Below are 25,911 nucleotides of genomic sequence, written 5' to 3'. Positions count from 1 at the left end.
AACTTTTTTTAAATTGATTTAAATTAAGTTGAATTTAGAGCTGTCAAACAATTACATTTCTTAATCAGATTAATCACACCTTAGAATTTCGATTAATTGCTTAATCAAAAAGGCTTTTTATCAACAAATTTTGCTGTCAGGCTGTCAGACGGGAGCCTTCGGTGCCGTCGCGCTCTGACATGCAACAATGATACCTCTTTCTTTAGCACTTCGGTAAGGGCTGAATTTTACATTTATTCACCCCCTGTAAGTCACCAGATACCATTACTTATTTGGACATGTTTCCCTAACTTTTTTGCAGGAGGCTAAATGGTTAGCTCGTGGGTTAGCTTACAACTTGAGCCACTTTGCTAATTGGCGACACCAAATTCCACTTAAAAAAAAATCCCGACTGACATCTTTGAGAAGTCGACCTAATTGGAGAAAAATTAATTAATTAAAAATTAATTAATTAATTCTTTCCACATTTGATGTTAATTTTTGATCCCACTGCACAGTCTCATCCTCCTCTTTTTCTAATCCGTTAATTACTTGCATAAATTAAAAGGGGGGGGGAAATAGTTTTCTCAATATCATATGCAAACATTTATTAAATGCTTGACTTTAATGCGTGGTTATGTTTATTGTTCAAACACAACCTGTGCTACCTTTAACAACGTAACCATCGCTGTCAAGCTAAAGGATCATCTGTAGTCAAAATTAAGTGTGTTTAATCTGCGTTAATACATGATTAATGCTATCATTTTTTTGTGATTAATTAGTTTAGCTTTAACAGCACTAATTTAAGTTTCATTTTTTATCTGAACTTTTCTGTCACATTCTAATTTACTGAGTCACTCTTCCGTGTCTACTATAAACATTTGATAATAAAAATAAAAAATTAAATTAAAAAAAATCATCCAGTGGCATCAGAGTGGTGCACATTATGAAATGACGCCCAAACCTTTTTTTCTTTCAAGTAGTAGCCGATGGCAAAGTTTCTGTCTCCTGACTCGCGCTCAGATTGGAATCTGTGACACAAACACAACAATGCCGTTACTTGTCTTTGTATTGAGGGTGTGCATGTATATAAAATGCCAGTGGCCATCACACAAGTGAAATGTGGGCAATAAACTTATTTTTCAGCGACTTACGTGGCGTTGCTGAAACCGACATATTCGTTTCCTGCCATGTTCTTCAAGAAGTTCATCACCTAAAGGCAAAAAAAAGTGGACATTTAGCAAACTTTTGTCCATTTCTAAAACTTGAATCAGGATGTGTGCTAATACTTACATAGTCGAATTTTTCCGCATTACCTTCACCTTGCTGAGGGAATAAAAAACAAAAATGTTTTTTAAGTGTAGTTCTTTCAACCAGAAAAAAATTATTAGAGTAAAATGAGAACACTACAGCAGAATACTAAAGAATGAGCAGATATGATTAGATGTTTCCAAAAATCACATAGTAATGCTATGAGTTCAAGAGAATGGCTACAGATTGTCTTTAGGTTACCAAGAGGGAAATAGTTTGCAGTTGCATGGGGATTTAGTAAATGTGTGTTATGTACCAGTTAATAACAAACAAATAAATACTTACAAATTCAAATGACTGTACATGGAATGATGTACAAACAAAAAGCTGTTTAAAAGCACAGCCCCTTACTGTCTTTCATGTTTGTAAATGGAGTGTGACGCACAGCATTCCATTTTTTTGTACTGCAAAATATTGTCGTGTAGATGTTGGTGTCTTTGTTTAAACTGCATGTCAACTTAATATGAATGTTGGTGAATACATTTCAAAGCTTCTGACCCCGTTTGTGGTAGATTTGTACACACGTCGCCTTTTCGGATGCTGTCTATTATTACCACCTCGAGAACATTGCACAAAGTATAAAATGGACATGCATATACACAGTATTTATAGTGCTGTAACACAAACAAAACCATTCTCTTTTTTTTTTTTTTTTTTCATTTTACAGATTACAAGTTTAAAGAGCCGATTTTCCCAAATATGAAAGAAGTTTTATTTTTAAGTCCTACACTTAACTGTGCAGAAGAAATCGAAAAACAAACAAAGATACACGAATGAAGAGTCACTACATAGGATTTCTACAGGCTGATTGGAGAAGATAAGGAAAAGGGGGAGGGGGAGAGGGATTGAGGGTTTGGGGGGAGGGGGCAAGGGGGCAGTGCGAGGAGAAAGATATGGAAAAGGAAGAAAAAATTACCAACGTCATTTGACCTGCAGCAGCAGTCATTATTTCCCACAGTTCCTAAGTCTGGAAAATATGCAACATACAAAAACAGCAACAGTATGTAGCCTTCAAGCACCACGGAACACTTTGGGAAGGGGCATACGGCCATGGCAATCATCCCATAGTTTTCCCCACTCAAATTAAAGCTCACAGGGCAAACTGGCCAGCAGCTTGGTTTTTTTTGTTTTTTCACTTATAAAAAAAAAATAAAAAAAAATAAAAGCATGTTGAGACAGGGTTGCCAAAAGATGCAGACGCACGCGACTGTCCTGCCGGCATTCCACAAGCGGCTGCCTCGTAGAGCGGCTGGTTAGCTGAGGTGAGTTTTGCGGCAGCTTCATTATTTGCTACGATCTCAGCCTCGTCTGAGGACAGAATAGGACAACTAACAGTTTGCCCCTTTCTTTCACACAACTCGTCAAAGCTGGCCTTTTCCCCTGTTGCTGGTCACTACAAAATTTCAGGTAACATTAACTCATTCAACCCCAAAAACGTGTAAAAACGTTTTTAAATACTTTGTCCTTCCCTCCCAAAAACGTGTTTACACGTATTTTTTTAATTTATTTTTATTTTTTAATGCAAGAGCATACAGAAAGCTTTGATGCAGATTCTGACATGAAGCGGTGGCTTAAAGCAATCGTAGCGATTGTGCGGGGGTGTGTGTCTTCTTCTTCTTCTTTCGGCTTTTCCCTTCAAGGGTCGCCACAGCGAATGCGGGTGTGTGTGTGTGTGTGTGTGTTTTAAACCCATTCACATATTTTGTGCTCATACTATAACACAAGTTGGCAGAAAAGCCCAGGCTAAGTATATAAGAAAGATGAGTTTAAAACTATAATCAAGTATTTTTGTGATCATACTCAATCGTAGGGGTGAATTTCCTAGTATCTGGCGATTTGATCCGTATCACAATTCAAGAGGTCATGTTTCGATTTGATACCAATTAATCCCAATACAAAACTTTAAGTCGATTAATGTGATTTTTTTTTTTTACTCAAATTTAGAAAATACTAATCAGTACACTTGTACACTTACACTTTAAGATTTGTATGAAAATGAATTTATTTATCTGAAACTTCAGGCTTATAACTGTGACCACTGTTTCATGTTTGAACAGCACTGAAATAAAATATGAAGGCTTAACGTTCCATTAATATAACATTCTGTCATGCATAAAGTGTGAACGCAAACCCAAATTAAGTTGTTTTTGTTGAATATTTCCATCATCAAAAATTGATGTTTAAATATCGTTTCGGCTGCATATTGAATCGATATGAGAACTGCGCGCTGTAATATCGCGACATATCACCAAATCAATTTTTTAACACCCCTACTCAATTGTACATTTACGGTTTGAAGCATTAATATAGACAATTATAAACAGCTTTCGGGGAGTGTCAGGTACTTGGGATATTTTTTTTTCTCTTTAGCATTATAAGATATACTGAGACTTGAGACACAATGCTGGGCATGTGAAAGGGATGAGCAGAAAGCCGGAGGTACACTTCAACACCTGAGATTCGCTTTGCCAGCCTGTTTGTGTTAAAAGGCAATTGTTGCTGACCAACAAACAGACTTGGCAACAGTACCAACATCCATCACAACGTCCCACAGAAGATTAACCCCTAGCAAACTTTGCATGAAAGGGGACTTTTGTTAAACGCACCACAAATTGCACAACTCCACATGCGTCAATGCCAGGCAGTGACATCAATCCCAATGTCAAACCTTACGCCATGCTTAATTGCCCTTGGCTGACCCCCCCAAGTTGATTTAAACTATTTCAAGCACATTACTACATTGTGAAATTGAAAGGGTTTTTTTTGTGGTTGTTTGGGCAGACAAACGTGTAAATCAGGAATCAGGTTATTTTCGACGAAGGCAAGCTGACACTGACGGGGTTTGTGATCCAATCTGCGCGTTTACCCTGCCAACTCGCGTTGACAGATATTTGATACGTATCGGATTTTTTTCCCCCATTTAGAAGAGGCCTGATCCTGATCTCAGGATATCCGATTCCATGTGTTTTTTTTCTCTTGACCTTGCTTCTAAAATTAACAAAAAAATCGAAAGGAAATCCAGTTTCTTATCAGCACAACATGACATCATAGTAGAAGAGGGTCCAATGATTCGTTCTGTTGTGTGTTGAAGCAAAGAGTTTCAAGGAACCATTTAATAACTTAATTACTACAATACTGTCTGTTTTGTAGATACGATTTAAGCCTTTGAAATCCATTTTTTTAACACTGATACAAACTGACGTGAGAAAAAAAAAGTAGTGTCTTGCTTTTTACCTTGATCAGAGAAGTACAAACAATAGCGCCGGCGTTCACCATCGGGTTGTGGGGCTTATCTGCAAAGCAACAAGAATTCAGTTAATATGTGGGCCAATTGCTAACTGTAAACAACACGCCGTACGATGCAAAGCACGCTCGTAAAAGCTCCGAACATCCGAGTTTGTTTTGCAGTTAATCATTTGTCAGTGCAATCTGGACGGCGCTGTGCCAAACAATGCGGTTAGGCTGGTCCCGCCCTTGTCGAGCTGCCCGCTCCCACATGCTCGCGGCAGGAACTCTCTAAGAGTTGTCACCTTCAATTCCTCAACCACATGATCACATTGCGCAACAGGGCTGGCAAAATTCCTGTGACATGACATGACAACTAAAAAAAATAAAAATCTCTGACGGACGACATGGTGTTTTCTCTCATCCATCCATCCATTTTCTTGACCGCTTATTCCTCACAAGGGTTGCGGGGGGTGCTGGAGCCTATCTCAGCTGGCTTTGGGCAGTAGGCGGGGTACACCGTGGACTGGTTGCCAGCCAATCGCAGGGCACACAGAGACGAACAACCATCCACACTCACAAGCACACCTAGGGACAATTCGGAGAGCCCAATTAACCTGCCATGCATGTTTTTGGAATGTGGGAGGAGACCGGAGTGCCCGGAGAAGACCCACGCAGGCACGGGGAGAACATGCAAACTCCAACCAGGAAGGCCGGAGCCTGAACTCGAACCTGAGTCCTCAGAACTGGGAGGCGGACGTTCTGTGTTTTCTCTCATAATGTACAAAATGAAGCTTGGGAGAAAAAAAAATTTTCGGCGGCATTCGAGCCTCATAGATTCAAGGTTAACGGGTCAAATCTGCCCACCCACCGTCTTCATCCAGAAAGAGTTTGTTAAAACGCAGGCCGCTGGGCTCCTTCCCGATGAAACCGTGCACATACACTGTGCCGTGGTCATTTACGGCCACCGCGTACTTGAGAGGCTTGACGCATGACTGCAGACAGAAGGGGACCTTGGTGTCGCCCGCCGTGTATCTACAACACACAAACAACAGTCAGCTGGAGGGGTCTCGATTGGCAACAGTGCACAAAAACAACAAAGAAATGGCATGGCATATAGGCAAAGAAAAGCTTCCATACGCACAGTAGCAACCCCCATCTGTCTAGTACCTGCTTCCGATTTGGGCTAGTAGGAGATTTGCAAAGTACAAGCACTAGAATGAGCCCAAAATGTCTATTTCAAATCAAAATTAAACCAAATGGCTGACTCCCTGTTTAATTTGCGATGTAACCCTTAGACTTTTTTTGTGTGTCCTAGTATGATAATTGGTGACTAGGTTTTATTTCTGTGTTCATTTCCTGTTCCATTTTGAGCCCCCGTTTCTTGCGACTTGTTTGCTTTGGATAAGACTTGTCCGCCCAATTTTGTGTGTAGCCAATCATGATCGCTTCAAACCACAATGGCCAACTTCCTGTTTGATATGGGACATGGGTGTGTGGGACTTATTTGTTCGTCCTGTTACGGCAAACATCGTTACCCAATTTCATATTCAAACTAGTGTACGGGGCTATTTTTTTCTCTTACTTGCCGGCAGAAAAACTACATTCACCAAAAAAATGTCTGCCTCAAATCAAAATGGCCACCTTTCCGTTCAATATTATACATGGATCCTTGAGTCTTTTCCAGGCATTATGTTATGATTATATTGATGTCGACCCAATTTCGAGTCCATTGGTGAAAATGGTGTCAAGGACAAATTCTTTCTCTGACCTTCATTAGAGCATAACTGAGTTTGTGTTGGCGGAGTCCAGAACCTTGCAAAAAGTTGTGAGTTTTTTTTTAAGCATTCCACTCACATGCACAACACATAGACAAACAAGTACACTGTGTTCCAACTATGCCTTGTATTTGCATTTTTGGGGTTGGAACACCCATGTCTAGGTGCGTGGAAAACAAATAAAAAGAGGTTGAGGAGGGGATTTTTTTTCCAGAGTGCAATAGTGAATTGTATCAGTTAGTTCCTCTCCTTTCTCCTCACGAGCCTTGAACTGACTGTCTTCTCTCCTTTTTGTGTCGTATTTAATATATGTCAAACAGGTAAACCTGACAAAGACATACTGGGGAAATTCTGTCACGTTACGAATTTTATGGATTCTTAATATTCTGGGAAAAATCTAAAGAATAACGAAATGAGTGTAAACGGCAATGACCTCGCTTGTTTAGCTCCAGTTTATCTTTATGACTTCTGCTCTTACACAAACGCGTTGCATGCCAATGGAATTTCGGTTTACACGGCACAGGACATGATGTTCAAAACAACTGTTGCGACACCTCTTTAAAAGCATTCATTATTTCCCCGTTTTCATTTTCAACTTCCCAAAGCAAAGTAACCTCGCAGGAAGACAAAATGATGAAAACGTTAGCAGTTTTTGTCAGATGAGTCTCTCATATCTTGTATTTCCTCTTCAAACCAGTCAATTACCACCAATCACATGCAGTATCTCCCACTAATAATGCTGTATGCAAGATTATTATACCTGTAGGTACTTCACAAGAGCAATTTAAACCAGTAAAAGACTTTAAAAAGCGCTATAATCAACCCCCTTGATACTTGGTTGTAGTCCCACCTCACCTCTGGCCATCCACCGTGCAAAGCGAGACAGCCCACATGTCTGGACTGAATTTGGCAAGTTGAGGAATGTAGTCGGCGACCTGAAAGAGTACAGAAAAAAAGTGAAGCATCACATCTGAAAAAAACAAGGGCAGCACAGCTACAGCTCGACGTCCACGTGACCCCTCAAGTCAGGACACCAAAACAAAAGGAGCATGTGACAAAAGGACATGAGTCATGATTGATAAACAGCAGCCATCATTTGTGCTTTAAAGTTAATGCATGATCATGCAGATGGAGACAAGAAAGTCTTAAAAATAAATGTATACTGAAACTGCCAAGACACAGTGGAAAGAAAAGAAAACCTCCCCTAATTTACCTGTTTTGAACCGTATTCTGAAAGGAGACATATTCGTCCGTGACGTGCTTTTGTCCAAATACGAATTTAAGCATTTCTGCACATTTTCCGACATCTTTTTAGGGAGTGTTTGACGTCAACTAGTGAACTGATAAAAGGAGATCTCGGGACAAACCTGCCCTTCTGAGAGCGATTTGGCACTCTCGTATAGCTCGTCAATGTGTGAAGTGAAGGACTGGAAGTCTGGGATGACGAACTTCTTGCGGAAGGCCTGCGTGAGCAGGACAATGTTGCTCTGGACACACCTGATGAACAAACAAACAGCATGCTCAAACACAGCGACTGCATGCAACTGAGGGGTGTGGGGGTAAAAAAAAAAAAGTTTGCCAATCGAGTTTGCAACCCTGATGTGAGACAAACTTGACGTAGATTTGTCGATGAAGAAGCTTCATCAACAATATGGCGGTTCATCGGTTCACCCGCGTCAGCTGCCATGAACCCATATCGAGATGATGTGTGCCATGTACGTTTTACGCTCGGGCGTTATTGTGTCAACACTCAAAAGTGCTTTGTGGAACAATATTGAGTTCAACTGACAATAAACACAACAGAAATACTAGATTGCGTTAGCTATATAATGTAAAGTTGTGAAGTTTTCCTCCAAACTTGGGAAGTACATGACACTCACTTCTTGAACTGGTGCCTGTCCAACGTGACGCCGTCCGGAGTGGTCTTTAACGTCACCTTAAGTGTTTCCATGCATTCCTTAAGTCTGGGATCTCCTGTGCGAAGTCCTGTGGTTTTAAGAGCCTGAAAACATAAGATAATAAACGACATTCATTTAAAAATAAGTAAAAAAATAAAACATCTTAATTTCAAGCTCATTGAGTTTATGGAGAGTCAAAATCCAACTTGTTTCACAATTTAATGTTGACAATGTCTTATTAGTAACAAGGTTTAAATTTGGTAAGCTTCCAACAAACTCTCTAATGCGGGTTTGTTTTGAAAAACACCTTGAAATGACCAAAAATGACACTAAAACCAGAATATTTGACTTCCTGTGTCCTCATTCAGGGTCGTGTTAGGATACAAATGTCCACCCACTTTCGTGTCCAACTGTGAAACCGGTATCAGGGGACGTATTTGTCCAAAGAATTATAATAAACACAGAGATTCCAAAGTATTTTAAGAAAAAACAAAAATAAGATGGCTAAAAACTTCTTGTTTGATAATTTAGCTGGTGCAAATTTGGTAGCAATGGGACAAAATCTGTGGAAGTAGTTTATTTTGGAGGGACCCTAAAATGGACCCTTCAAACCAAAATGGCTGACTTCCTGCATCATTGCAGACAATGGTTTTCGAGACTTTTTTTTTGTGGGACTCGGAGGGGATTCAGATAGGGCGCTATTAAGTCAATTTGGGGGTTCATAGCTGCAACAAGTGATGGGGAAATGAAGCTTCATGAAGCACTTGTAATATACCGGTATTTGTACTTGGTTTAAATATCAAGGCTAGTGCAAAGGAAACTGATGAGTACCATCTAGAGGAGTCAAAAGATATCACAAGTGCTTCATGAAGCTTCATTTGTCCATCACCAGCTGCAACACCAATTAAACACACACTTTAACAAAGATGAACACAGCTACAACGATTGTTGCGTTTTCAAGAAGACAGTCCTCAAAATGGCCGTTTGTCAGGCCTATGAATAAAAACAATTGAAGGACTTACTGTGAGGAATTTATGTGCCGAAATGCTTTCTTGACCTTCGGCGACTGTGTAGAAAAGCAAATCCTCCAGACTGGGCAGGATGCCGGCATTTCGTCTCCTAAGTTGGACAAACATCAACCGGTTGTGACTTCAATTTGCAATGTATATCTCATCTTGTTATCATTCCTTGTGTACATAAACTTGACAATAAAAGAAAATCTGGTTCACTGTTATGCAAACAGCAGCTTGGTGATAGTGAAAGCGTCAACAACTGGGCAAATTCCAATGCCAACATCACTTTGCTCGACACACACATTTACGCAAGACTTATTTCAAATAATAAATCAACTATAAAAATTGTTATGTTGGCAAGTTACTGACATAACAGCAGTCATTTGGAAAGCAAAACTTTCAAGGACACAAATTGTGCATTTTTTTTCTACAATTTAAAAAACGACTCCCAGCCATCAAAATACTACCAAGGGGAAAAAAAATGACAGCGCACTTCTACTGCGGGGTCAATGCGTCTTTAGCTATCATGACAATGGAAGCTGCAACCAGGGTTATTACAGTTGTGCAATTTTCATTTTAGTTAGTTTTTATTTCATTTTGAGTTTTGTTTTTTAAATTTAGTTAGTTTTAATGTGTTTTCAGTGTGGTTCTATTAGTTTTTATTAGTTTTAGTTATTTAATAAATGCTTAGATTTAGTTTGTTTCAGTATTAGTTTTGTTTAATTGCTTATGTACAATATTTAAAAAACAACAATGAGAGCGAAGGTGCTTTTCTTTTGGCTGCTGCTAGATGATGTCACTGTGTGACACTTTCAAACGTCTTTATTCCGGCGGTTAATATCGAAATAAATCTACCGTACTTAAAATCACATTTAAAATCATCCCCAAATGTTCATGCATTAAATTAATTACCAAAGACTAAAACGAAGGAATTTTTTTTCTATAATTATAGTTAGTTTTAGTTTTGTATACATACTGTAATGTAGTTTCACTAAGTTTTTGTTTTATAAAAAGCATTTTTGTTTTTATTTAACGAAATTGTTTTTTTTTATTTTAGTTTTTCCGTTAGTTTTTGTTAACTAAAATAACCTTGGCTGCAACCAAGAAAAAAAACGAGCACCTCAGTCTTGTGAAGATGGTAACAGCATCGATTGTTTACGTATTGATTGCATTTTCACACACGGATGCAGCACTTCATCCTCATCGAATTGCACATCAGATTCACTCAAGTTTTGTCAGATGTTTATTGGCCTTTTCCAGTGGAACTTGGACAATAATATTCGCAGTGGGCATGGGGTCATTTTGGGTTAAATGATACTTTGAGGTGTTTGCCGTTAGAGGTAGCAAAGTGGCTAAAACCAAATGTGAATTCCAGGGATTCCCTGGCCCTTAGCCCTGCCAAATTGTCGTGACGCTTGGATTAATAGAGTCTACAGTGCAGTCCTGTTCACACGCTGATCCTGACACAACAGTCAAGTCCAAAATGGGTGTCTTACTACCTCACAGCCTTCCCCTCGGAGCAACCGGCACTCAAGGTAACCACAAAGCACTCTTATGTAGCTAATTCAACTTGATAACAATATTTATATGGCATTTGTCTCCAAAAAGTGCAGCAGAAGCAAGTCAGCAAATGCAGCTAATGCACTAGGAAAGCACTCAGCAAAATGGTGTGTTATTGCACATGGATGATACATTTCACATGATGGTTCCTCTCCACTGACTATATTGATTTTTCTTTTTTGGTCACCATAACACATGAAGTGTAATAAATGTGCAAACATCCCAGCGCCGGGCAGTTGAAGGTGAGCGTGCACACAAGGCATGAAAGCATCTGAGTCTCTGTTGAGTGTTTTTGCTTGTACGATCCTTTTGGTTTCTAAGCTGCTAACACGAGAAACATTTTAAAATATCTGGCTGGGATGTGTGGACTCTCATATAAATACGTGCCTGCCATTGAATGAATTAAAGCGCTCTATAAAGTTGGACAGGTTTGGAATCACCTCTGAGATTATGTTTTAACAAGCAAAATTGATTATTTTCATTTTTTTAAAATGCCAGACAAACTTTTAAAAAAAAATAAAAAATAAAAAAAATTTTAAACTCTTTAAAAAGAGTTGTTTTGGATCAATGCGACCGAAACCAATAAGCCCATTGTTCATTTCTGTAATATGAAATCATTACCAGTGTTCTTTTTGACTGTCCCCAAGTGTGTGACTCATTTCAAATGTGTCAAGCCAAAGTATGTAATAGCAGATTAACATAGCTCAGTAGTTCCATATCCAGCAGGTTAACACCGACCCCGTGCCAAACGCGCTACATATCAATCGTGGCTTCTCCTTTCTATTTCTGTTTGTCACGCATCACATTATCACGAGGCCTTTGGTTTTTGTTTTGATTCCTTAATCCTTTACAGTCGTGGAACACATTTCCGTCGTTAGTCAGCTTACTCGCAGAGTCGCAGCTTGATTCCACTCAAGCTTTGCTGTGCATCTTCGGCCTTCCGTTAGGTCCGTTTCCCAAAATCAACATGACCCACTCTACGTTTAAATGTTAACAGTTACGGTGTAACGATATCCAAACAGCACGATACGATATAAAGGTCACGATATAATATCACAATATTGTGATGAGGTTGGCGAAAGAAAGGTCACGATATTGTAAAAATACCTCATCCTTAAAAAAACACACAATATTGTGCACATTGTGTACATTACAGCAGTGCATATAAACAATCTACAGTATCGAATAGCACTTAATATCGAGGCACTTAGATATTACGTTCCCCTTCATCTGACCATTAGCATGAATTTTAAACATAGAAAGGCCAAAACATGCCATGTGAAAATTAAACTGCACAAAAAAAAAAATATCCACCAGAGGGTGCTAGAACTGCCCAAATGGAAATCAACCTGAGGTTTGTTTGTTTTTTTGTTTTTTAAATGTGCTGCTTTTAATATTGTGACATGACAACAACGATATATTGTGGCAGTTTTAATATCGCGATATCATGATATTGCCGTTATCGTTACATCCCTAACATATGTAAAAAGAAAAAAAAACAAAAAAAAAACAACTTACATATAGATTTCAGATAGATGTGACTAAAGTAACTAACCATGTTAATTCAGGGAATTTCCTTAATGTGCTTGCAAAAAGAAGTCTCAAAAGCAGCCCTAAACTTTCCCAAAAATCACACTCCAATTCTGCAAAATGGATTTTCCTGTATTACGAGTTACTGAAGGTGTCCTTTCAGAATCAATTTATTTGTTGATATGTAACTGTGTCTTTATTTTTGCTCTTCCAGCTCATGCACTCCATTGCGTGTTATGTCCCCCGGAACCAGCATGACTGCCCAGCTAATCTACTACTGTATGTGAGCTACAGTCCCAATTAACGTTCAAGATAGCTCACTGGGATTTCAAGTGGGTGTACCTGCCTTTATTTAGACACTTGGCACTGTGTCCAGCCTTAACAAGACAACGTTGTGTCCTACATACCATGCGTGCGAAGTTTCCACAAAGCTGCACAGTTTGGTTCAGAATGGCATTCAAACTAAGTTGTAACACACACACATATATATATATATATATATATATATATATATATATATATATATATATATATATATATATATATATATATATATATATATATATTAGGGGTGTTAAAAAAAATCGATTCGGCGATATATCGCGATACTACATCGCGCGATTCTCGAATCGATTCAATAAAAAAAAAATCGATTTTTTTTTTTTTTTTTAAGAGCTCAGAATTGTTCATTCGGTAGTCTTACCGATTCAACGTCTTATCATCATTGCCTTTTTTTTTTTTTTTTTTGGGTGTGTGAATCGATTTTTGAACTTCCATTTTTAATGGAAAAATATTCAACAAAACGTCTGACTTCGGGTTAGGATTCACACCTTGAGCATGGAAGAATGTTATATGAACGGAACATTAAGCCTTAATATTTTATTTTAATGCTGTTCAAACATGAAACAGATTACAACCTCTATAAGACTGAAATTTCATATAAATAAATAATACATTTTCATATAAATCTTACACTCTACAAGCATCAGAATTAGTATTTTCTAAATTTGAATGAAAAAAAAATCGCAACAATCGACTTATAAATTCGTATCGGGATTAATCGGTATCGAATCGAATCGTGACCTGTGAATCGTGATACGAATCGAATCGTCAGGTACTAGGCAATTCACACCCCTAATATATATATATATATATATATATATATATATATATATATATATATATATATATATATATATATATATATATATATATGATTGTTTGGTCAAATTCCATGGCTCGACCTCCTATGGGGAAAATTGCCCTGATAAATCGAGCATATCACTTATCTATTTAACATTACATAATTGCACATTGTGTTTGTGTGCATGCTATTTTTGTGCTCTACACACCAATGAAATATACTGTCGTGTGTGTATAATCAGAATCATTTGCATTCATGCAATTTAATTAAAATGCTGCTTTTCACTGCAGATTAGCCACCTCGGGCTCTAAAACGCATACATACCTCCTTTTTTTCTTTCTTTTTTTTTTTTTTAACAACCTTGCAAAAATGATTTTTCACATTCCTGGGGTACAAATTTTGCACGCTCGCAAAGAGCCAGCATGTAACCAGCATGAAAACCAGACTACTTTCCATGCTTGGAAAAACAAGATAATGATTAAAACAAAACAAAACAAAAAACAAAAAAAACAGCATTTTTACCTGCTTTGATTGACATCCTGTTCATTTTTTTTTTTTAAATCATCTTAGTCTAGTTTATAGATATTGTAATTAGACATATTAAAGGGATACTTGACTCAATGAACACTTTTCAGCAGTGAAAAGTTAACATTTTGTCCAGAATGAATTTGATAACTTCATTATTTTTTATGTGCAATTAATACCTTTAAAAACTATTTTTTTCCACTCACTGTCGACGGATGATGACAACATCAGGAAGTAGGTAACGATCAATCATGGCTCACCTGTTTTCTGGGGTTGGTCAGCAAACTGAGCCATGATTGGTCGTTGCCTACTCCCTCGGCATGGGTGATGTCATTATCAGTCGATAGCAAGTAGAAAAATTACTTCTTCAGGGCTCCAGGTGGGGGCGTGGGACCGTCACTTACCTTCTGTGCTGGTTGGCGTGGGTTCGCTTCTCTGCCTGGGAGACCATGTGTGGCTTACCTGATTTAAGCTTGTGTAAGTGAGTGAGTGATGAGTAACAAAAAAAAATACTTCTTCAAGGTATTAATTGTACATGAAAAATAATTAACTTACCACATTAACTGTTTACTGCTTAAAATGGTTCAATATGTCAAGTATCCCTTTACGTTAACATATTACAATATATATATATATATATATTTTTTTAATTAACCGTCACTTTTGACGTGTGTTTCTTGTGTGGTTCTACTCTCAGGTACACCCACTGCATAGTCTGGATGTGTCCTTTCTTGTCCTCTAACTATTTCGTATATATTCTCAAATTACACACAAGGAGTAAAGGGAAGAGCTATTTTCAACAGCAACCGAGTAACAATTAGTATTTTAAGGCGGCGTGGTTACATTTCACCACCAAGAACAAATATATTTGTGCCATTACGACGTCATAGCTAAGTATTAGCAGCAGTCGTACCACCACGCACATGTGGATTTGTGCTTTTGAGATAAGGGTCCATAAAAACGCTTCATTTCGGTTTCCGTGGCCTTTTGGTTTCATTTTGCGTGTTTCAAACATCAAATGGCGAAAACACAAAAGGTGACGCCTCAAACGCGGGCCCGGTAATATTCTGTCTTTGAGCTTCCAGACGTAATTCGTGCGCACCGTACGCCAGTTAAGCTAAAAAGGAAGCCAGCCAAGATAAGAACCACGACGGGGAGTCGCCTTGCTTACTTGTCCGCGGCCGCCTCGACGCCGTCGTCCTTCTTCTTCGGTTCGTCCAGCTTCAACTCGCCGCCCGCCTTCATGCAGTACGGCCGAATGTGGCCGGACGCTGCCGCCCGGTAAGCGGAGCCATGGAGGACTAGTTTGAGCCCGGAGGAGGAGGCGGTGCCCGAACACCGGTGGCGGCTCGCGAGCCACCCGGCGGCGGGACACTTGAGGTTGGCTTTCAACAACTCCTTGAGCGCTGTGGCGAGCCTAAAATGAAACATCTCAATCCCCGTCGGCCTTGGTGGATGGAGATGCGTTGCTTAGATTCGAAGGAGGTCCCGCGTTGAAAGAGATGATTCGACACACGTCGAGATGTCTGAGGCGATGACTCATAAGCCACCGGCGCGATTTATAAATACAGACACAGGTTGACACCTACCTCGGCTCCCATTGGTTAAAAGGTAGTGACGTCAGATACGACGCGACCTACAGTTAGCGTATACAGTACAGTGAACCCCCGCATATTCGCGGATATTAGAACCTGTTTTTGTTGTTGTTGTTTTTTTACGAAACTGCGCTCAGCTCATTACAGCGGGGTCCTGACTTACAAATACAATTCGCCCCAAGACCAAAAACATACAGACATAAGTAAATCTAATGTTAAGAATTATTCATGCCTTTACACGAGTAACACTTTCTGTGGCTTGTTCTGGTGTGCGTGCTATGGCCAGCAGGGGGCAGAATACTATTGTAACGATCGTGAGGCAGCGCTCTTCCCAGCATGCTTTGCAGCGGGCATTGTAAATAGTTGTAAAACTTTATTTTTCTTTGCTGATGACAGACAAAAAAAAACATATCATATCTATTATGTCTTCTTTTAACTACATTTGAGTGTGATATGGAGGACCAAAAGTGCCAACATTAAATAAATACACCATTAAATAAATAAATGTGTCGTGAAATAATTCAATGTGTCATTTATTAATTAAATATGGAATTAAATAAGAAGAAGATGGCCACAACTGCTCAGTAAACTGCAGTATAGCATGAGTTGTTTTTGTTATAGCTGGGGTTTTTTTTGCACAGGATAAAGAATATATGCCAGTAAGTATTGTTAAAATAAATCTTCATGAAACTTAATTTTACACTTTTGCACTTGCAATATTTTTCACTCCTCTAGATGGTGGTATTGGTTTAAATATAATGTCTAGTGCAATCTTTAAATCAAGTATGTCATCTAGAGGAGTCAAAAAATTATCAAGTTCTTCATGAAGCTTTAGTTGTGCATCACTGCTAAATAACCTTGGACGTGAAATGTGTTTTTGAGTATTTTTTTCTTTTCTTTGCATATATCTTGCAATTAGCTGGCAAACACTACTGAGGAAGCCTCGTTATCTGATCAAAAAGTCAGCTTTTAGCTCAGCAGCGACCCTAAAAGGACAAGCACAATATAAAATTGATGGACGTTCAGATTTTTTCTATCAACAAACCGGCTAGGCATTCATACCTGTCAGACCTGACTCAGGGCAAAATTATTTACTCTTACACCTCCACCACGCCCTCTAGTGTCCAAACGACAGAAAGGGAAAAAGTTGCCACGACTGCAGCAGTTTTGCAGACGTCGCGGTCGAAACATGTGGAAGTTGGTGAGCTCCTACACACTGTGCGTCTTTGTGTGCTCTCAGCTCCGTTTGGCGAGCGTTTGGGCGGAAGATGAAGTCAAGATCGAGGTGGTGTACCAGCCCGACACGTGCGAAAAAAGGAGCAAGAGAGGAGACCTTATGAACGTCCACTATGACGGCTTCCTCGAGAAAGATGGATCTCAGTTCTACTGCAGGTCAGTGGCAAAACTTCTCGTACACCTACTAGCAACTGATTTATATACATTTATATATATATATATATATATATATATATATATATATATATATATATATATATATATATATATATATATATATATAAAGGACTTTCTCAAATTGATATTTTTTGACACAGTCTTGAGTATGAGGCTCATCAGTCACTTAACACACATCCTCACTTGACCTCCAGCACTTTCATCTGAAATGTTCATTTGAACATTTGTGTACTGTATCAAAAGTTCACAACAAAGCATAGAAAGAGCAACAACTATTTACAAGGAGCGCTGCGAAGCATGCTGGAAAGTGTGCAGATTCACCATGGTTACAAAATTACGCTGCCACTTTCATAAAGAATAATTTAAATGGTGGGGAAAAAAAGAATGGATCAATACTTTTTTCCCATGTGTCCTGTTGTGATTAGTCACATCTACCCAATTTTGTGTCTTGGGTCACATCAAAATGGCTGACTTCCTGTTTAATTTTGAGGACGGGTCCTTGAGACTTTTTTCAGACATTCTATTGCGATGTACACCACACCCAATGTTGTCAATTTGTAAAAGAGATGTGAGAAGCTTTTGTCTTCCTAATTTTCCTGAGGGCACTATTGAAGCAATTTGCCACCAAAATGGCCTCTTAAAAACAAAATGCCCAACTTCCTGTTCCTGTTTAGTCTCAGGCATGGGTGGGTGGTTGTGTTAGGGACCCCTAAAATGTATAGTGTACATTTCACAAAAATACACATGCAATCAAAAATAGCTGCATTTTCAGGTATTGTGTAACTAACATGAAAACCAGAGAGTTGTCGCCCAAGAGGCACTACTGAGTGTATTTTTATTATTATTATTATTATTTCCCATTGTATTATCCCAGCCGCCACGACAAAACCGGCCACCCGCAGTGGTTCATTCTTGGCGTGGGGCAAGTCATCAAGGGCCTGGACATCGGGATGGTCGACATGTGCGCGGGGGAGAAGAGGAAAATAACCGTTCCGTCCGCCTTGGCCTTTGGCGAGAAAGGCAAAGGTAACCGGGCCGGTTGGACGCCACCCTCGCTTTTGTTTCAATCCGAGCTTCTGTCATGTTGTGTCTTTGCCTTGCAGTTACTCTATCTGAGAGGAGGGCCTGGGTTCCCCTTTTCTGGTCTCTCCCCAGCATGACTGTAAGCATGTGCTCAGGTTTTAAGGTTCTACACTTGACTTCCCACACGACTTCTGGCTCACTTTATTTGCTCGTTGCTGGAATGTGCATGCCGACTATTGTAGCCGTCTGCATGAAAACCTCACTTCCTACAGCTACAAAGTGAAAAGCGCTGTTAACTAACCATACTATACTGTTAACCTGTTACGTTCATTTACCAGGAAAAGCAATTATGTCCCCAGGTCAGTTTGACCCAAAACTGACATGTTTGGATGATTAATGGAGTTTTAAAAACTAAAATACAATGTAAAGAAAAGCCCCAAAATAATGTTTGTTTCTCAAGACCAGCAACAGTGACTTGTTAAATCATTCTAGAGTCGGAACTGGAATAGCCTCTCATAAAAAAAAAAGAAAAAAAAAGAAACATGTCTTACAGAGTGAAAAGCGCAGTTAACTAACTATACTGTACTGTTGTTACGTTCATTTACCAGGAAGTCAATTATGTCCCCGGGTCAGTTTGACCCAAAGCTGACACGATTGGATGATTAATGGAATTTAAAATTAAAATAAATAAAAAAGTCATCAAACTATAAGTTGGTTTCTCAAGACCAGCAACAGTGTACCCGGGTCAATTTGACCCGGGGCCTTTTAATCATCTAAGAGTCGAAAGGGGAATAAAAATGCCATCAACACTGTTTGTTAGGTTGGCTTCTCAAGAACAGTAATCATAAATAGGATGCTTGAAAAAAAGTCTTAAAGATCATTAATCATTCAAAAGACTCAGAAACCTAATAAAAAGTCTGCCAAGGTCCCTGGGTCAAATTGACCCGACACATTTTGTTCTCACAAAACAGTTAGAAACGTCATAAAAATACCCTAAAATGATGATAGTTATATTGGTTTCTCAGGAGCAATAACATCCCTGGGTCATTTTGACCCGGGGCTTTTAAATCATAACCAATTTTAAGTCAATAACCACACACACACAAAAAAAAAAAATGTTATGTTGGTTTTTCAGGAACGACAACATCCCTGGGTCATTTTGACCCAATAAAACTGCTTACCTATTGGGTTTGACATTGTATTTCAGACCATGTCATCTGATCTTTGCCCCAGCCTAACTCTGGAGAATGGTGGACAAAATCTTTGTGAGAGTGTTAATTTTATATAGCCTTCGTGGCTTGTATTTTCACTCGTGGTGGCAGCACTTCCTCACCAAGTTACAAAATACCAACTGTTGACAGATAAATTATTAAAAAGTCCCGTTTTAAATGCAGGTCCTGTCCCACCCAATGCGACGGTGATATTTGAGGTGGAGGTCTTCTCCGTGTCTCGGGGTCCGCGCAGCATGGAAGCTTTTGGACAAATCGACGCCAATCAAGATCGAACTCTCACCAAGACCGAGGTCAGAACAAATTGGCAGTATTAAGAAAAAATCGTCTCCTTAATTAAGCAATTTTTCCTGCTATTTTCAGATCAAAGCCCACTTGAAGATGGAGTTTGAAAAGGACGACAAGCCGCGAGACGACGCCTTCTACGAGAAGATTATCACTGACATCTTCCGCAAGACCGACGCCGACAAAGACGGGATCATCAGCGCCAATGAGTACAACATTTATAAACACGATGAACTCTAGTCCCTTTCGGTTGCATGACATTCACAATGCTGTATCGTTTCTTCTAGCCTGTGACTTCTTTTTTTTAATTTTCCATAGTCAAATGTGTTTTGGGTCGGAAGGCACTGAAGTTTTATAACGCTGAAAAATCTGTGTCAGCGCAGATGGCGTTTCATTTTTTTTTTTACAACTGTAAAGAATAATTGTTCTCGCAGGATCCTGGTGCTTGCGTCTCCTGCAAGAACAAATCGACTCAGGCATGTTTAATTACCTAAAAGTGTCAGAAACTTAAATATACCCCCCGCCCCCAACCATAATTATTTTTTTTCTCCACTTTTCTATATATGTCTCATATGTACGTATACCGCGTAAGTAGTCTGCTCGCGAGGTGGGAGTAACAAGATGGCCGCCCTGCGACTTGAACGGCTTGCACTGGTGTGTATGGGCTATCCAGTCATATAATACAGGTCAGTGTAAAATCCCCAGAAACAGCACTTTTATTTCATTACAAATATGTGAAATGAATTTTCATTGTACATGCCGATTACTCTTTCAAACGGGTCAATTTGACCCCCAACGTAACAGGAGGGTTAAGTTCATTCGATTTCAAAATTAGGGTTTGACACATTTTAAAGGCTTTTGTGTAAAAAAAAAAATGTAAAGAAAATGACATCATGTCCCATGTGCTTTCAAAAAATAACTCCTTCATTTGTGAAGACTTGTATTTACATTTTATTTTGAGCGCTATCATACCCACACAATTGATCCTGCTGATGTTCTCGCCGTTCATGAGATCTTCATCCGGATTGACGGCACCCTGATGGCTGCCGCCTTCACCCGTGACGTGAGGTCTATGCCCAGTGGTGCCCTGTGCAACATTAATATTTAATCGACTAGAAATTCAATAATACTTCCCCATACGCGAACACGTACTTTGGCTCGTAGCTGACATCGGCGTCAGGGGAAAGAATTCCTTTACCTTCCTTGAGTCGCTCGACACCGTTCCTGATTGCACAAAGAAACAAAAAAACTCAAGAAAAAGCCATTTGACGGTTCAAAAGATATTGTGGCGCCGTACCATGCGATCATCACGCCGTTGTCGGTGCAGAATTTGGCTGGAGGGCAGAGCAGGCGGAGGCCGGTCGCCTCGGCGATGATGCCCAGAGCTTTGCGGATGTACTGATTGCTCGCCACGCCTCCTGACAGAACCTGGAACATATCGTTGAGTATCAGGAGGCCGTGTTGTGGCTTCAATTTAAAATCCAAAGCAAAAAACAAAACATTCTCTGAAAACACTTGGGTCAGAAATGTTCCATTGGGATGAAAAAAAAAATAAAAAAATGGACCGATGCATTAGTCAGGTCAATTTGACCAAATAAAACAACCCAAATTTCTGGGTAAACACAAAAAATCGATTAGTTTTTATACAAAATGACCCAAGTAATGGATTGGTAAATTTTTCCCAAAGCGTATTCTTCTGGCATTTATAGTTCTTTAATTACCGGTAATATATATTTCATGATAAAACTAGGTTTATACCGGTAATTTTGTCATTTTTATTTTTTTACTGTAAAAATATTATTTTTCTTTGTTTTGCATTTGAATTTGATTGTTTGAAAAACTACACCAAAAAATTTAATTTATTCTGCTGACCTTATTATTTTTTAACCTAAATGAAATTGTTTGCTTAGTTTATTTAAAATAATAAATTATGACAGTCATATCATTAAAAAATATATTTAACATTTTTATGACTAAAATGTAAAACTATTACTAATATTTAAAAATATTCAAATAATTATGCAGTTACAAAAATAAATTAACATTTTGAAAATAACTAAAATGTAAAAAATATTACTATTTAAACAACATTTATACTTGACAGTTAATGTTAAAATGTAAAGAAAATGTTAATTTTGCTGACCTTATTTCTTAACCTAAATGAAAATTTTAGCTTTGTTTATTTAAAATAATGAATTATGGCAATGTCATATCATTAAAAAATATATTTTTTAAATATTTTCATCCGTAAAATGTAAATATATTGTTAATATTTAAAAATATTTAACTACCAGTAACAATTATGCATGACAGTTAAAAAAACATTTCAAAATAACTAAAATGTAAAAATATTACGAATATTTAAATGACAATTATACTATTATGACAGTCATATTAAAAATGTAAACAAGACTAGAGAAAAAAGGCCTGCAGTTTCATCTGTTTTTTAATTTAAGTTACAAAAATGCTGCTCATTGAAATTTGGAGTTTTGCGGACACACACTTACTCACCAACGTGGGCTCAAGCGAGGGCAGCAGTCGGTTTTCCTTGCAGAAGAGGATGGCACGATGCGTGCGCTTGGCCAGATGACACGCGACCGCGTGCTGCGTCGCGGCCGCTAAGTCGTTCACGCAAGAGAGTAGAGTTCCACGTTCGATTCCTGAGGACAAAGAGAAAGCGAGTCCCTCATACCAAGCTACCAAGTCATTACCGCTACCAATTATCTTGGTGATCAATTAAGTAGATAAAGGTTGCTCTTGTATTTTTGAACAACAAAATGTACATGTGCGTTGCAGGTTTTAGTTTTGTCCACATGGGGTTACCCTTGTCACGTTTGCACACTTACTAGTGTCTTTAAATGTTCATGGCTATAAAAGGCAGGACTGGCCTGGCGAGTAAAGCGTCAGCAGATGAGTAAAAAGTGCTGGGTTGTTTTCCTAACCCAACTTGCTGTGTAGCTGTGGATTTGGAGCCGATTGGGTAACTTTTACCCAAGATTGGGTTCATTGTTTTTTTTTTTTTTTTTTAATTTTTTTTTTTTTAAAGAGACAATGGGTTCATTGTTTTTGACCCAGAGCTGAAACTTGTCACCGTTTTTGACAGTTTTGTTGTGTACTGAAGGTGAAGTAAATGTAATGTTCTTAGAAAATGTTAGTGGGCAACACCGCTGACTTTGGACGCAGGGATAAGGGTTCAAATCGGAAAATGGTTAAAGTGACTTTTTTGGAAAATGTTTCAACGTTTGCAACATTCTGTGCTGATTACGTGTTTGTTCTCCTCCCGTACCTTCCTCTGCTTCTTTTTTCTCTATGGTCATGTTTACTTGAGTTCGTAGTCCGGCAAAAGAGAAGCAGCAGTCATACGTTTGTCCCATTGGCGTCTTGAAAGGAAACCGCAAGCGGTCGCCATCCTGAGCCAGCAGCTCGATGCCCTGTCCGCCGCTCAATGTGGAACAACGCGGGTGCTTGGCCAGCGACAGACGTCTCGCCACCTGTGGATCAAAAACATTAGTCAAATAAATGAGATGGCGACACGTGTCACCTATGCAGGGAGTTGTTTTGGCAATCCTTAAAATTTTAAAGTGTGAAATTTAACTTGCAATGTGAATGGTTAGCGTTGGACAAACCTTGACCGATTTCTAATGTGCATTTCCCTCTATTCTAATCAAGGTGACGCGCCAAGATAGATTGGAGTTTTAGTTAGTTTCATTGGTTTTAGATTTAATTAGTAAATAAATTAGTTTTTTATTTTATTTATATTTTTAATCATTTTTTTTTACATTTAATATATTTTTTTACATTTTATTGTATATATTTTCATACTATATATATATATATATATATATATATATAATATTTTTTTATATTAATTTATATTTACTATTTTATTTATTTTATGTTTATTTACTATTTTTGTTTTATTAGTTTTTAATTAATTACAAATTAGTTTTAGTTTAATTAGCAATTAGCTGGCAACCAGTTCAGGGTATACCCCTCCTATTTCCCGAAGCCACTGAGATAGGCTCCAGCACCTCCCGCGACCCTTGTGAGGAGCAAGCGGTTAAGATAATGGATGGATAGTTTAATTAGTTAGATTAGAGTTGGATGAACCTTGACCGATTTCTAACATGCATTTTCCTCTGTTATAATTAAGGTGACTTGCCAATATAAATTAGAGTTTTAGTTAATTAGTTTTAGATTTAATTAGTAAAAAATGTTTATTTTATTTCATCCATCCATCCATTCTCTTGACCGGTTATTCCTCACAAGGGTCGCGAGGGGTGCTGGCGCCTATCTCAGCTGGCTCTGGGCAGTAGGCGGAGGACACCCTGTACTGGTTGCCAGCCAATCGCAGGGCACACAGAGACGAACAACCATCCACACTCACAAGCACACCTAGGGACAATTCAGAGCACCCAATTAACCTGCCATGCATGTCTTTGGAATGTGGGAGGAGACCGGAGTACCCAGAGAAGACCCACGCGGGCACGTGGAGAACATGCAAACTCCATTTATTTTATTTATATATTTTAGATATTTGTATTATTTATTTTTTCTTTTATTTATTTTTTATATATATTTTTTATTTTTAATATATGTTTTATTATTATTTTATTATTTACCTTCTCCTACTCAAGAGCTGTGCCGACCTCAAAATTGGGACATCACCCTCTACATGGATCTGTTGGTCATTACAGTTATGTAGAAGCTTGACTTTCGCGGACAAGTTGGGCTTGAGACGATCACATATTTGACGATGATATTCGTCGGTGGCAGTAAATGGGTGGATTGCAATCGACCAATATAAAAACCCACGGCAATGAATGACTTCAAAGTGGTCCACCTTATCAAGCGTTTCACCCGGAGCTTCATCCAGAGTGTGACCCAGCAGAAGGAAATCATCCACGCTACGGGCCACCGCGAGCAGCGAGTGCCCGCCGGACACTAGTAACACCAGGAAGGGGAAGGAGACGGGCTGGAGCAGGCGGACGGTCAGGGCGTGGGCCTCCATGTGGTGGATGGGGATGAAGGGCGTGCGGTGGCGCCTCACGAAACTCCGGCTGAACTCCAGGCCCACGCCCAAGCTCAAGCCCAGGCCCGGCTTCACCGTGGTGGCCACGGCCGACAGTTGACGCGGGTCCAAGCCGCTGCGCTCCAATGCCTCCTGGACGACGCGCTCAATGTGCTCCCTGTGGAGCTGCTGGGCCACGATGGGGACGATGCCGCCAGTCCTATATTGGGAGAGCGGAACTTTAGACAAGCAATTTTCTCAACTTGACCATGACATGTTGGTTTCTGTTTTATCTGTCATGCATATTGTTTGTCATGCTTGTGTAACAAACACAGTCATTTAAAATAAGGTAGAGATCAGAACGCTGGCTCTCTTGACCATTGGAATGACAGGTGAACAGGTCATCGTCTCACCTGAGGTGTACCTCTTTCTGGGAGTGCAGAGACTCTCCCAGTATAGCGCCCGTCTCGCTGACCACGGCCGCTCCGGTGTCATCGCAGCTCGTCTCGATGCCCAAAACAAGCCGAGAGGAACCGGAGCCGGTGGAGCGTTTACCCATGCCAACGTCGCCATGCCACCGTTTAAATAGCAACCCCAGTCTCAAGATGAGTTTGTTCGCTTTGGAAGGGAACATGCTAACAGTTTTTTTTTGCAGTTAATTTAAAATGTCAGGTGACTGAGAAAGATTTCATCTCACTTGACGTTTTTAGCGAAAAGAGAGAGCGACACTATCAGTAAACACATCACTTTATTATTCTTCCAAAATCAAAGTTGATCTACTTCCGGTTCATTTATTCTTCGACTATTACGTCGTCTTTTCTTCTTGACATCGCGGAGCAATTGCGCCACCAGCTGTTTCGAAATTATAGATTTAATAAAAACAACAGCAACAGGTTAACAAAACATTGCTGTTGCCCTGAACATAGACATATGGCCCTGAAGGCATGTCTTTGTCTTGACTTTATTACCACCTACATAAAATTGATTATAACCACCTACTTTACAGACGTATCTCGAGAGTGTAATGTTTCATTCATTACGTTAAAAAAATAAGTAAAATAATGGTAGTTGTTATAACCTAGGAAAGCAATTATTATAAATATTATACGATATATTTCTTTTTCTTAAATTAGTTCTACTTGTATTTATTTATTTATTTTTTATTTAATTTATTTTTTTTAGTTCTACTTGTTTGAAGCCCCACTGGTGTCTCGTGTAAATATTTCCGTGTATCCACAAAAATACACTAAATATTTTAAACAAGAAAGAATACCTTTTAAAAAAATCAATATGTCGATGTACACCACACATCTAGAATATACCTATCGTCTATAACATTAAAACATTTAGAGAAGTAATCGTTCAAGAGGAATGGATAGCAATAAAGTTATT

The 25,911-nt window shown here is 38.9% G+C and overlaps 3 protein-coding genes across 7 annotated transcripts in view; 1 reads left to right on the top strand and 2 right to left on the bottom strand.

The window, feature by feature from the left end:
- The window catches only part of glsb (glutaminase b), a 27,852-nt gene extending 12,343 nt beyond the window's left edge, over nucleotides 1-15,509 (bottom strand). The window contains exons 1-10 of one of the 5 annotated variants that reach the window (XM_077537724.1): nucleotides 15,135-15,509; nucleotides 9,214-9,310; nucleotides 8,174-8,295; nucleotides 7,661-7,790; nucleotides 7,149-7,228; nucleotides 5,387-5,550; nucleotides 4,525-4,583; nucleotides 1,273-1,305; nucleotides 1,134-1,192; nucleotides 944-1,010 (exon numbers count right to left, since the gene is read on the bottom strand). In XM_077537724.1, coding sequence (XP_077393850.1) covers nucleotides 944-1,010; nucleotides 1,134-1,192; nucleotides 1,273-1,305; nucleotides 4,525-4,583; nucleotides 5,387-5,550; nucleotides 7,149-7,228; nucleotides 7,661-7,790; nucleotides 8,174-8,295; nucleotides 9,214-9,310; nucleotides 15,135-15,394 — 1,071 coding nt within the window. In that variant the 5' untranslated portion in view covers nucleotides 15,395-15,509. The other 4 variants (XM_077537725.1, XM_077537726.1, XM_077537727.1 and 1 more) reach the window with 4 other exon arrangements.
- A 1,238-nt stretch (nucleotides 15,510-16,747) lies between these two features.
- On the top strand, nucleotides 16,748-20,339 carry fkbp7 (FKBP prolyl isomerase 7). Its single transcript, XM_077537731.1, has 4 exons — nucleotides 16,748-16,950; nucleotides 17,846-17,997; nucleotides 19,389-19,516; nucleotides 19,587-20,339. Exons 1-4 carry the CDS (start codon nucleotides 16,748-16,750, stop codon nucleotides 19,746-19,748), a joined length of 645 nt encoding a protein of 214 aa, XP_077393857.1. The 3' UTR covers nucleotides 19,749-20,339.
- Nucleotides 20,208-25,321, bottom strand: osgepl1 (O-sialoglycoprotein endopeptidase-like 1). The gene is made up of 7 exons (XM_077537730.1): nucleotides 24,933-25,321; nucleotides 24,352-24,739; nucleotides 22,795-22,999; nucleotides 22,020-22,168; nucleotides 20,806-20,936; nucleotides 20,661-20,732; nucleotides 20,208-20,595 (listed from the first exon to the last, which is right to left on the bottom strand). Exons 1-7 carry the CDS (start codon nucleotides 25,151-25,153, stop codon nucleotides 20,514-20,516), a joined length of 1,248 nt encoding a protein of 415 aa, XP_077393856.1. The 5' UTR covers nucleotides 25,154-25,321; the 3' UTR covers nucleotides 20,208-20,513.
- Nucleotides 25,322-25,911: the final 590 nt, after the last annotated feature.

This window comes from Festucalex cinctus, chromosome 11 (genome assembly GCF_051991245.1).
Source record: "Festucalex cinctus isolate MCC-2025b chromosome 11, RoL_Fcin_1.0, whole genome shotgun sequence".
Taxonomy (NCBI): Eukaryota; Metazoa; Chordata; class Actinopteri; order Syngnathiformes; family Syngnathidae; genus Festucalex; species Festucalex cinctus.
This window is presented reverse-complemented; position numbering and strand designations above follow the sequence as displayed.

What these genes read in the sequence shown, in the direction of transcription:
- fkbp7 (XM_077537731.1), top strand. Translation starts at nt 16,748, where the DNA reads ATGTGGAAGTTGGTGAGCTCCTACACACTGTGCGTCTTTGTGTGCTCT. An exon ending in GGATCTCAGTTCTACTGCAG is followed by an intron (nt 16,951 to 17,845) that starts GTCAGTGGCAAA and finishes GTATTATCCCAG; the next exon opens with CCGCCACGACAAAACCGGCC. An exon ending in CTTTGGCGAGAAAGGCAAAG is followed by an intron (nt 17,998 to 19,388) that starts GTAACCGGGCCG and finishes TTTTAAATGCAG; the next exon opens with GTCCTGTCCCACCCAATGCG.
- osgepl1 (XM_077537730.1), bottom strand. Translation starts at nt 25,153, where the DNA reads ATGTTCCCTTCCAAAGCGAACAAACTCATCTTGAGACTGGGGTTGCTA. An exon ending in CAGAAAGAGGTACACCTCAG is followed by an intron (nt 24,740 to 24,932) that starts GTGAGACGATGA and finishes CTCCCAATATAG; the next exon opens with GACTGGCGGCATCGTCCCCA. An exon ending in AACGGCGTGATGATCGCATG is followed by an intron (nt 20,733 to 20,805) that starts GTACGGCGCCAC and finishes TTGTGCAATCAG; the next exon opens with GAACGGTGTCGAGCGACTCA.